At 47.5% G+C, this 12,540-nt stretch overlaps 1 protein-coding gene across 30 annotated transcripts in view; it reads left to right on the forward strand.

Moving 5' to 3' along the window:
• The window catches only part of NCOR2 (nuclear receptor corepressor 2), a 511,248-nt gene that overhangs the window by 443,336 nt on the left and 55,372 nt on the right, over positions 1 to 12,540 (forward strand). For 28 of the 30 annotated variants that reach the window (XM_075898492.2, XM_075898501.2, XM_075898481.2 and 25 more), the window contains 5 exons: positions 3,677 to 3,841; positions 4,304 to 4,443; positions 5,076 to 5,181; positions 7,687 to 7,791; positions 9,135 to 9,238. In XM_075898492.2, the coding sequence (XP_075754607.2) occupies positions 3,677 to 3,841; positions 4,304 to 4,443; positions 5,076 to 5,181; positions 7,687 to 7,791; positions 9,135 to 9,238 (620 nt within the window). The remainder of the gene's footprint in view (positions 1 to 3,676; positions 3,842 to 4,303; positions 4,444 to 5,075; positions 5,182 to 7,686; positions 7,792 to 9,134; positions 9,239 to 12,540) is intronic. The other 2 variants (XM_075898490.2, XM_075898508.2) reach the window with 1 other exon arrangement.

Genomic DNA, 12,540 nt, shown 5'->3' on the forward strand with positions numbered 1-12,540 from the left:
AGTGAACTTTTGCCTTGGATGGTGCTAGCATTTCACCCAGGGACTCAAGCCTGGCTCTGAACTGTCGAGGAAAGGGCACCAGTAGCAGGTCTGGGAGGCAGTACAATAGCCAGTTGGTTGTGGGAAAGCAGTTGTGGCAAAGCAGTGAAAGGGGTGGGTGGAGGGGAGCATCCTGTTAAAGTGATCATGCCCCAGTAGTCCATCTGCGCCCTGAACTGCTGTGAGGAAGAGTGGGCCTCCTTAGGCCCTTGTGTTAAACTCGGGTGTATTCCTTGTACTGCTGTGAAAGAAGTGGTGTGATCCCACCTCTCCATAAGTGAAAAGTGGTCCAGGCCAGTTGCTTGCAGAGAGCTGGTCTTGTAAAAGCAGCTGTTTCTGCTCTACACAAAGCTGTGATATCTCTCCAGGCAATCAGATTGACAAGACCCTGCCTGATAAGAAAGCGTGAACTGTTGCAACTGCTCCAGAGACAGACACATTTCGCACTACCCTGGAGTCACTTCAAAGCACAGTCTTGAACATGAACATCTCATCCCAGCCAAGGCGTTGGCTGCCCCTTGCAGACCTTCGATTGGGCTGTATTTGTCTGGAGGCCTGCCAGTTGAGTATCTCCTCCCAAGGTGCTCAGACAGTGCTGCTGTGGCAGGGGGCAGGGTGATCACATGCTGTTAGAGAGATGGATCCTTTCCCTCATTGCCGAGTGGACATCATGCCTATTTTTGCTATTGCAGGGCAGTTTCAAAGCCAGCGATGTATTTTCTATTGATTTAATCACTCGTTTCACTTGGCCTTTTGGGAGGTTGGAAGCCAAAAGCGCTAATTTGGATGATGGATGATACACACTCCAACTCCTCAGCTCTGATTTCAGGGGCTTGACAAATGGTAATGGGAACTCTTCCCAGGAGAAGTGCTATTTTATCAAAACCTGGCTGAGTTTGAAATGTGGAGTCAATAATAAACTGGCCACATTTCACAGATTTCACAGCGGCATGTGTTCAGGAACAGCTCCTGTGGGAGGAGGAACCACTTTTCCAAGATCTCCATACATCCCAGGTGCATGTGTCCTTGGCCAATAGTATCTTGGGTATCCATCGCCATTTGGCCAGGCTACAATATACAGACATCACCACTGCAATGTGGCTGCCTCTGGTGTAGAGCACAGCAGCCAGTCAGTATGCAGTGCACCACACAGCAGTTAGGACAAAGGACACTTGTGTCTCAGGACAAACGCCTTCCTCTTGGGGGAAGATGCCACAGGATGTTGGATGTTCACATGTGGAACAGGAAGGGACTTTATTTTTAAAAATGTCCCCCAAAATCCCTCATGGAGAATAGAATGGAGTGATCCAATTCAGCTGGGAGGGTGAATTGATCCATATGAAATGGGGAGTCTGGGCATTTTGATTCTAAGGTTTAGCCACTCCTTCTGGAATGTGGGGATACATCTACACTCAAGTTTAAGGTGTAAATGTAGTGCAGGTGGTTATATCTGCACTGGCTTTAATCCAGACAGAGTGGGTCAGCAGTAGTATAGAGAGCAGCACAGACCCTGGGGCATGCTTGCAATCTGAGTGCATGCTTGGGGTCTTGTTCTGGGGCATGTAGCCCACCCTAAAGCCCAGTCCTCCATGTCTTCCCTCCTGCCATCACTGACTCATGTTAAGTCAATTAAAGCCCAAACAGGTATGCATCTCCAGAGCAATCGGTCACACTTTCCCTGGCAGTGCAGATGTTCTGTGAAAGACTCTGTGCGTGGATATGCACATGGACTTGATGCTGATAGATTCTTTCCATCACCATGTGAAGGGCCCAGAATTCTAGCCCTCAGTGCCTGAGCGCAGCAGGTGCTCATGCACCTTTTCACTAATATTATTCTGAATGGGCCCTTTGATAGCCATTCATCTCATCCCATTTATCAGCACAGCTTTAATAACAGAGTCAGAGCTGTAGAGGTCTCATGTTGCTAATGAACCATCCTTTTCCACAGCCCAGTGCAGAACTTTGGCTAGATAACTGCAACTAAAAGACTTTGTAAACAAAGTGCATTTTCCCGTGTTTTCACTGTGCCTCTCCTCACTTGCTAATGTGCAACATTCAGTATCCTACAAAGGTCTCCCACTCCTGCCCAAGGTTCTGCTGAACTAATAGTAAGAGATGTTGGCAAATATATTGTTGACTAGTGCTTTGAAGTGTCATTGGTCGTGCACCCTAAGAGGACCTGATTTTCAAGAAGTACTGAGCCTCTTTGTTGTGTCTCATATGGGCACCCAAAATCACTAGAGTCTGTCTGTAAATCTTGACCCTTATTTGCCCACCTTAATTCAATTTAAAGCCCAAAGAGACCATTAGGTTATCTAGTCTGAACTATTCTTAAGGCAAGCCCATTAACTTGTGGTTGTACCAGAAGTATCTTTTTTTATAAAGATGTCTGAATTGGGTGCAAAGCCAGCCCTGATCTTCATCTGCCTTTGACTGTAACTCATAAACTACAGCTGTCCCGGGTATATGAGAATATACGGTCACTGCAAACCCTGAGAAATATTGCCTTGGCAGCTGACACCTTTATTCTGGGTTTCAAGTCTCTTCCCAGGAACTTTAATTGCTCACAGTTAGCTTCCATTCTTTAATGGTGTTTCCATATTTTATTGCAATATTGGTGATGCTACATGCCCCACCTAAGATCCAAGCTATCACTAGCACGCTGGAGATGAGGTGGATCAAGCCTCTGGACAATTTCCTAGTGCTTAGTGAAAAAATAACCATCATCTTGAGATTGAGATCCCCACCCAAGGTAGAGAGCTCTCTGCAATCTCACCTTTCTGTGCTCCTCTTTGGGGCTCTAGTCTCTGGATTTGGTAATCAGAAGGACTTTGGCCTGCTCTGGCCTGGCTCTGGCCTGGCTCTAGGCATATTAGTTGATTAAAAATGTTGTCTGTAATTTTTCTCTTGCTCACGTGGGTGTAAATCTGGAGTCACACTACTGAGGTCAGCTGGTGTGGAATCCGTGTCAGTCAGAGCAGTGGCAGACCCTTCTCAGTATCCACTGAGCCCTGTTGAAGATGTCTGTAAGACCTTTCACGGTGAATGACAGACGCCCCAATGAATGAAGCAAAGTACGTAGGCACACGGACAGCTTTATGGATCCTGTTGTTTAGCCACAGATGCTTAAATTAAGCATGTGCTAAAGTGCTTTGCTGAAATGGGGCCTCAAAGTAAAATTTCCAAAAGCACCAAAGTCCCATTTTCAAAAATGACCTGGGCACTTTTCAGGCCTTTTTCATGCACACTATGGGCTTGTCAATACAGTGAGTTACTGTGCAAGCCGTCTGAGACACTTCGACCCTGGGATTTGCCATGTGGTAGGTTTTCATATGGGCTATGAAAGCCTTGGAATGCAGTGTAGTACATTTCTGCTCAGCTATGCTCTGGGGCTTTCATGGTATGGTAGCAGTGTCCACAGGATGAGTTCGTGGCAGCAAACAGGTGCACGATAGAGTCACACCCTGGATTGTCATGTGGTAAATCACCCTGCAGGCAAGCTGTAACCAAAGGAAAGGAGCCTTTTTTGTTGTTTCCCTTTGCAGATCTCTGTAAGATCTTGCTGATTTGCAATACTGTGTTTGGATGTGCAAATTCACAGGTGTGACAAGCTGTTCTGTGCTTTTTCTCCTTGCAGAAAAAACAGTGCATTTCTCATCACTCACAGAGGGACAAAAGCTAAGTGGAGAGCAGATAGCCACCTCTTGCTGGCCTTCTGTGTTGCCCTACCAAGTGTCATCTCGGGATGTGATCAAAACCTCCCCACAGACTGAGACACATGTATTTCAGTACAATCTACCAGGTGAGCACAGGCTTGGGTTCTTCTTCAGGGGAAGTCAGTTTAGTCTAGTGGCTGGGGTTGTATGGCATGAAAGGTCAAATGGTATTTGTCTCAGTCACAAGGTTACCTTGTGTAGTAAATCCACGCAGCTGTTTTCTTTCTGATTGAGAAAACTGCTGAAACTTTGCCCTTCAAAAGCTCCATGCCAGGAGCCTAGAAACTCCATCTGATTTGCCTAGCGTGGAGTAGACAATCCCATCTACAATACAGAGATGCAATGGGGTGTTGGAACTACAGAGCCCAGAATGCAATGGGAGATGCACTGGCTTAATGGCTGCAATGCCAAAAAAGCTACAGTTAGAACCAGCCGGCCTATAGAATCTCTGTATCTGGCCTCTGTTTCCATTCCCCCTTGGTATCTGCTGGTCTCTGTCTCTCCGATACAAATAACAATCCGTAATAATATTTATGTTTTGTCAATAGCTCACCCGATCCCTTTAAATTTGCATGAGAGCTCTCGGCCTGGGCTACAAAGGTTGTCCAACATCTCCAATCCTCCCCCTCTCATCTCTTCCACCAAACACCTGTCTGTTCTGGAGCGGCCCATTGGCTCTATTTCTCAGGTAAGGTGTATCTCAGTGATCTGGTACTCAGAGGTATGTGAGGAAAGAGACCTCGCTGTTTAGTAAAGACCTGGCTTAGCAGAATTTGATTTTTACTGTTTTATAATTTCAGTGGATAATATCAATATTTATTTTTAAGCATTTTTTTCACTTTTTGTCAATTTTAAATGGTCACAGTTGTAGTTAATTATGGAGGGATTAGACAACTATTTAATGACTACAGGGGTTGAGACTGAAAAAGCTAAAGCTTTATAACCATTAAAACACCAGTTGTTAACCTCTCCAGTCAAAAAATACAAAGGAAACACCCTGAAATCAACCTCTCCTAAATTCTCAAGCAGCACTTTTCTTTCTTTGCCTATTTGCAAATTGGTCTGTTAGCAATGGGAATATTTTTTTCTTCCGTTTGTGTGTGCGGTGAAATCAACGTTTATCAATAAAAATCCTTTCAAGCATTGTTGTGAGCAGCTTCCTGATAGATTCCCATTTTGATGCCCAGGTGTAGGGGTGGTGTAATAATTGAGTGAAAGTTTTTTCCCCATGATCTTCCTCTCCTTGGGGATCACCCCATTTAGGAAGTCTCTTAGCAGAGCACTACACACTTTCAGTGACCTTTTCCCCTTATATTTTAGGGGGTGCCCATTCAGCTCCACACTCCGTACAGCTCTGAGCATGCAAAAGTTCCTGTTGGCTCCATTACCATGGGCTTGCCATTGACTATGGATCCTAAGAAACTGGGTAAGCTGTTGACGCGGCACTGGTTGGTGTGGGTTCACTGCTGGCCTTTTTGTTGAATGGTCTAAGCTGTTGCTGTTGAGCTGCCGTCAGCCTGGAGCTGAACACAAGTGCATGCATGTACGCACAGCGGCAGCCAACCATCTCTGTTCAGGGCCGGGCTGGTCTAGGGAGCCAAATGTCATGAAGGGAGGATACAGAGCTTTGCAAATTCACAGGGTTCATCCAGCCAGCAGGGACCATGAAATTCCTGCCTGCTGACCTATGGAAAATGGCATGGTGGTGTGCTCACATATCCTAGCACACGAGATATGCCAGCACCTTTGGCTTACTCAATGGCGATCTCAGGAGAGACTTGACTGAATCCCTTCTCTGTGGTTTCTCCTGCGCCAAGGTGGAGATGTACTGGCAAAGCAGTCACGTGGGGGAAGTATTCCTTGTCACTGCCAGTTCTGTACTGGCTTTGGGTACACGGTGTCTGGTCCAGTGTTAACAACATGACACTGCTCAGTGGCACTAATATCTACAGTTCTCATACCTGTGCTTGCTAGCTGCATGGAGAGGTTATGGTGATGCTACTCCACGTTTCCAAGGTGAGGGGGAGAGCTGCTTCCCGGGATCGTCATAGTTTGAGACCCTGCAGGTCTGATTCCTGGGACAGGGCCCACAAAGAGAGGCTGGCATTTCCAGGCATGGACTTCGAGAAGAGGTTCAATCCCAACAAGCAGGTGCTGTTGGAAAGGAAGCCTCACTGCATTGCCTCACTTACTTTACATTCTAGGAATGGGAAGATGGAACAATGTGTATCAATCAAGACTGTGATTAGATAAATGCTTGTGTTTTAAGAGCAACCACCACCAAAAGAAATTTGTAAAGCTCCTGAATACATAACCAAACTAGACTGAAAACAGATGAGTGAAGAATTCAGTGATGACCAGGAATAACGAGGTCCCAAAGTAGAGGGTGGTGTTGGCATTCATAAGGTTTGATATAGTTTGATCAATTAAGAGAAAAGTGAAATCAACCATACTCAGGTTAGCCAAGGAGGGTATGTAAGATGCAAAAGGAGAGAGCCTGCATAGCGTGAAATGAATCAATACTAGCTATGGAAGGGGATATGAATACCTGGACCATGGCTGTGTACAAGGACCACCTTCAAGGAAAGGATCAACAAGCCATACACGAACATCTAGGGCCAGGCTGCTGGGGAAAAGCCAGCACAATCTTTATGTGTGTGCAGCTGTCTTACTTAGAGAGAGATGCCATTCAAGAGGTGGAGTTATGCTGCTGTGCTTGGTCCTGGGGGATTGCACATGGGGTATTTTGTGCCATTTTGGCCCCCACCAAAAGAACAAATACAAAGGGGAACACCACCACTAAAAGGATTAACCAAGCCTAAGAAGAGAGGCAGAGGGAGCTACATTCCAACAGTCTAGGAAAATAGAAGACTCAGTCAGGGGCATGATCTCAGACTAAAAATACCTTCAAGCTAGCAGTGTGATTGAAGGAAGGAAATGTATTGACATTTGCCAAAGCTGGTAGGATAAACAATAAATGGCCTGAAGGAAGCAACAAAAATGTTCAGATTGCAGATTTGGAAACAGCAAGGGATTAAAGTCCTAAGCACTGCAGGGACTGGAGAAAGCATGTTGTAAGCCATCCGTGAGAGTGCTCTGTGGGCATGTCCTGCCTGCCCAGTGCTATACAGAGCCCATTCCCAGCTCTCCTCCTCTCAAGTGGATTCTGCCATCTGCTTGTCACTCAGTAGCGTTGTTTGGAGTGATGGGGACAGAGGGCTGGTTCAGGGCTGCTCTGAGCAAAACACAGTGAGTTTCAGGAGATAGGTTATTGCCCCTCAGCTCTTAAGAACATCGGGCTACCACAGCAGATCAGACAATTAGTCCAGTATTCTTCTTATGGCAGAAGTCAACGGCTGATGCATTCACAAAGACGGCAGCTGAGCTTTCAGTCCCAGTAGTTCCAGCTGCACGATGCTTTGCAAAGGGCAGGGAATTCCTCAGTGAGCCACTGAAGTCCTGTAGCTGAGATCTGAGTTTCCCTCTCTGAGTTTGCAAAGTTACAGCTGTTAATAGACTTAGAATTATTCACCCTATTGAAAAACCCAGCAATGGCATTAAATCCTGCCATGGTCTGTGAATTTGACTCTGGTCTGCTGTGGGGCTGGGATGCAGCACAGGGCAGGAAGAGATTTCAGGAACCCCTGCCGGGAGACCTTGAACGATGCCCTTGCGGAAGGGAGAACAGCAATATGAGTTTTCCTTTATCATCTGTAGTTGTGTGATCTGCTACTCGGAAGCAGCGGCAGCTGCAAGGAGACCTAGGGTTATTTAGGACATGTTTCTTTCAGCAACTGTGAATGTGAAACTGCGTACAATTAAAGACTGAGCACGCACGCGCACACACACACAAAGCAGAGAGCAATTCAGGACACAAGCTGTCTGGTTGTGACCAGTGCAAATGTTGTCTTGTGTGATTAATGTTTTCTAGTGCCTTTTCCTGGCATAAAGCAGGAACAGCTTTCTCCTAGAAGCCAGGCCAACCAGCCTGAAAGCCTGGTGATGCAGACATCCCAAGAGAGCACCATCCTGCGGGGTAAGCACATAGCAGGAAAGCTGCAATGATCCATGGAAACCAGGTCCCTCTTAGGGAGGCTGCTAAGGAATGCAAGGGGATCAAGCAGACCAAGCTTTTCAAAAGTGACTAGTGGTTTTGCCTGCTCTTTAGCTTCTGGTACCCAGTCTGCAACACCTTAAGAGCAGGGTGCCCTCTACATTTTTTTCCATCTACGTGCGGCGTACATTTTGTTCTGTGCATTGAGGCATATGCAGATGTGCACTACCAATAGAAGTACATGCTGCCCACTGTGAGTGCTCTGTTAATCAGTTGCGTGGTACCTGAATCCCCCCTGGTGGCCGCCCAAGCATTCGGCTTACAGGGAACACTTCTTAAGTGTGTCTGATTTTCAGAGGACAGATGAACAAGTCTTCAAAATGCCTGAGGCTGGACACCTGAAGTCACTGGCCCCTTTTAAAGATATGAGCCCAGACTTCTATCCAGCTTTGGACGGAATGGGTGGGAAGATATTTCCTCCTTGGCTTTGAAGGGCAGTTTGCTAATCAAGGAAGTAAAGCAGCTGCTAGCAAAGCAGCACCGATTACATTCTGAACCTAGCTCTCTAGATTCACAAATGCATGCTAGGGACAGACCCAGAGAATGTTTCATTTTTAAATTCTTTCTGCAGTGCAAAAAACAAACAAGCAAACAAAAAAGCACAGAACTCTCTGTTTTAAGTGTATGTACTTGTCTCTCATAAACACCCAATGAGTTCAACCAGATTCAGGAAATTCAGTGGGTTGGTTCAGGACTGAAGCAGATAAAATAGGAACCAACTAAAGGCAACTCCCAAGTTATGTCTCTTTAGAGGTTTGGTCCATTTGAGGGGCTTGTGACTGTTCTCGCATGTCTCTGCCTTGGTGTTTGGAGCTGGGGAGGAGAAATTCAGACTCACACCAAGCTGGGCAGAGCCAGAAACCACCAGGGAGCCTTTCTCAAGCACAGTGAATTAGCACTCAAACCTTCTGGGTTCCCCTCTCCTTTTTCTAACCCCAGTTTTCATGGGATGATTGGGCCCGATCCTGAATTCAGTGGGGTGCAGTGATTCTTAAGGTCCAGGCTGCTGGAAGGGTACCTCCAATAAAACGTATCGGCCTGCATCAAGATGTGTTAGCTGTTCTAATCCCCAACACCAGGGATTGCTCAGGGAAATGCAGCTGGGGCTGCAGTACGTGGCCTGGGCCCCTGCATGAAGCTATTGTGCTGAAGGCTCTAGGGCTGCGTGGTCAATACCAGCTGGGATTTTGTTCCACTCCGCAGCCTTTCAGGTGAGCCGTACCCTCTCAGCAACCTTACTCTGCTTGCTCTATTGTGACTTGCAGGGACATCGTTGGGCTCAACCCCAGGAGGTAGCATCAGCAAGGGACTCCTCAGCACTAGGCCTCCGTTGGACTCGCCCATCACATATCGCGGATCCATCACGCACGTAGGTTCCTTCTCTTGACAGGTGGGGGGCATTTAAGGTGAAGTTTGTAAGGTGTGCAGGGAAGGAATGGCTGCTGTCAGAGCAGACCGTCGCCTGGTGTGCATAGACATGATTGCAATGTGTTCTGATTTGGGATGGACTCAGCCTTTAGGCAAGACCCATCAGGAGGAATTTCAGAGGCCTAAGCAAAGAAGGTGGAAATGAATTGCCCTGGGGCAGACCCAGTGGGTATCTTCCCTCCTCTGCAGATCTGAATTCAGATCCAGCTGGGGCAAGAAGGGAGAGTCAGAGTGAGTTTGTGCCTCCATCACCACCCACTCCAATTGTTTCCCAATCTGCACAGATTGGCCAGCAAGCCAGGGAAGGGGGAAGTCTTCAGGGAGGAAGGGAAGCAGGTTTGGACTAAGGAGGCGGATTATTCTGAAGATCAGTTTCGTTCCATGAGTGATGACTGCTGAAAACAAAAGTAAACAGATATCACTGGTGGTGAAAGGGCCTGTCGGTGTCCAGAGTCTTAGGCAGGGGAAGGTTTTGCCTTCCTAAACCTCCAGCCTGGCCCTGCCCACACTTCACCTCCAGTGTTCCCACTGTTCCAGGGTTGAGGATGCAGGAGCCATGTGGCCTCCTGCCTCCCTGCTGATCCCGGGGCCAGGGAAGCTTGAGCCAGCTCAGGTCCTGGCCATCTCTCTTCTTGCTGCTCCTGAGGGCGGGAGGAAGGGGTTTGGAGCCAAGTGGCCTCTTTCCTCTCTGCTGCTCCAGGGATGCTGGGGTGAATGTGCTCTTCCCCTCCCCATGGCTGGGCAGTGCATGCACACTCGCACACTGCTCTTCCTCCCAGTAGTGGGGATGGAACCTTTGCGGAGGTGGCAGGGCTGTAGGTGGGGTTAGGGGCCTTCCTCCCCTAGCCCTGGCTTCACCGACTACCCATGACAGCGCCATTGCATTAGAAACTCCTTTCACATGTGGTGGTAGTTCTTGTGAACCTAAGCAAGGGGCGGAGGTGAGATGGGGGTTAATCTTGCTGATACACTGTGCAGCAGGCAAAGGAGATGGAAGAGAACAGTAGGATAGTGGGCAAACTGGAGAAGGAGAGACCAAGACAGCTAAAGGCAATGGGATGCCAATGGGGTAATGAAGCTGAGGGATTGGTGCAGTAAGTCTCCTTCCATGGCTGCAGAAGTATGTTCACCAGGCCCTGCCCAAAGGGCTGTCCTGAACCCAGTACAAAGGCACTCTTCCTTTAATCTCTCATTCATCTTTAGAAGAGCAGCTGCCAAAGTAGGGGATAATTCTGCCATGTGAGCTATTGCTCAGCACTGAGTGGAGAGCATAAAAACAATCTCTTTCCCTTGGGGAGTTTTCCCTGGCCATTATTCAGCTCTTTAAAGCTGCTAATAAGCACAGAAGGTTTTTTCCTGTTGTCTGGTGGCAAATACCCTTTCCTGGAAAGGATGTAGGGGTGGGAGGAAAAACAATGGCTAGTAAGGTTAGGCAAGAGTTCTAAGAGATCCTGGCATCGTATTATTGGACACTGTTTCAGAGCCAGCAAATTAATTGACATAGAATTCCTGTATTCTTCATATAAACTAAAGAGCAGTGGTAAGTAAGGCTGCCTCTTTGGTTTGGTTGAATGGTAAAGTAACTCTCAGAGCAGCTTTAATATGCTAAGCTGTTTTGCAGCATGTCTGGCAGCTGTACCGTGGAGGCCAAAGGGCTTTGATATCTCTGAGCAGTGCCCGTGATGCCCCACGTCACAGCATCCTGCTTATTCTCCTGACGGGAGGGCAATGCTCCTGATTCCTGGGGCAGCTCCCAGCGCTGCGGCTTCTACTTGATCTCAGATTACTCCTCCGGTTCCCAGAAGACAGATATCGAATTGGGCGCGCTCTGCTCCCAAGCTGTCTGTCATCGCTCGCTTTCAAATCCCCTGCAAACACGTCCGCTGCAGGAAGGAAACTTACCTGGCAGTGGGAAGCTGGCACTGAGCTTTTCTGTGAGCCTGGATCAGAGCAGACAATCAGGGCATTGAAATCTGTACAGTGACACGTACTATCCACGCTCTGCAGCAAGCAGTTTCGTAGCTGCTGGTCTGACTGCTTAAAAAGAAGCAAAGACTCATTGTACAAAGGGGTGGGAATGAGACATGTTGTCCTGACTTCTCAGAGCGACCCACAAGCAGCATGATTTTGGAGCACCGAGGTTAGAATCAGGTTCCTTATTCCCCCCCTTCCAGTCATACAGACATCTCATAGCATTCAGAGTGGCCTGTTCATCTGACGTGACTCGCATTGTCTGGATTATAGCTTTGAACAGCAGAATGCAAGTCCATTCTGGTACCTCACCCCACTGCTTGGATTGGTAGGCTGCCAGGACACATGTGGTGAGGGATTGTTACCCTGCTAATTCCATCCTGTATGCTCCAGAAAAGAGCAGCCACTAGGATGGCGCCCTGGTAAATCGGAAAAGAGGCCAGTGTGTAAACAGAACTTGTCCACACATACACGTTTTATAGAGAAAGCAATACACCCCTAGTGCAGACTCAGCTGTGCCTGCCTAAAGGAACTACTCCCATAGGGGCATGGGAATAAGTTGTACCAGTGTAGGCACTTTTATACTGCACCCCAGTAAATCATTCACAAGCTCCCTGGCAGGCTGAAATTTGTTCCAATGAAACATTCATCAAATGAGTCCAAGTAACTAAATGAGGCCAAAATCTAAATCTGTTGACAGATAATTTCCAGACAGAAAAAAGGGATAAATTCTCTGCAGCTAGATTCCTGGCTCTGGCAGTGGCAGCACTCCTATAAAGCAAATTTTCCCAGTGCAAGGTCTGGGTGCCTCAGCCCTTAAGTAGGACTTGAAGGTCACTGGTATCAGCTCTCTGCCCTGGGGTGAATTTCACTTACAGTTAGAGGAACACCTGCAAGGTTCTTCTCAGTTTTCCTCGTCTGCATTACACCCTTACAGCTGTTTTGATTGTTTCTTGCATCTCGCTCCAGCTTGCATCATGAAACTAGGCTGGTCAGTTTCCCTCTTGCACATGCTCTTGTGAGCAGCTTGCAAACTCACAGCAACCTTGACTGATGGAAGGCTTGGCAGCAGAATATTCAAGGCTTCTTTCAGGATTTGGACGCCTGCTTTTCATTATTTCTGCTGGGAATTGGGTGTCCAAATGCCTTTTCAGATCTCACACCTAGCCTGTTTGCATGGATATTTGGAAGAGAGTGATGGAGAAGCAGGAGTTGCATAAACAGCTGGTCCCCTCTCTTTATTTAAAAGCAAAGCTGTGGGCCCGACTCTCC

The sequence above is a fragment of the Pelodiscus sinensis genome, chromosome Z (assembly GCF_052426305.1).
Source record: "Pelodiscus sinensis isolate ZL-2025 chromosome Z, ASM5242630v1, whole genome shotgun sequence".
NCBI classification, from domain to species: Eukaryota; Metazoa; Chordata; order Testudines; family Trionychidae; genus Pelodiscus; species Pelodiscus sinensis.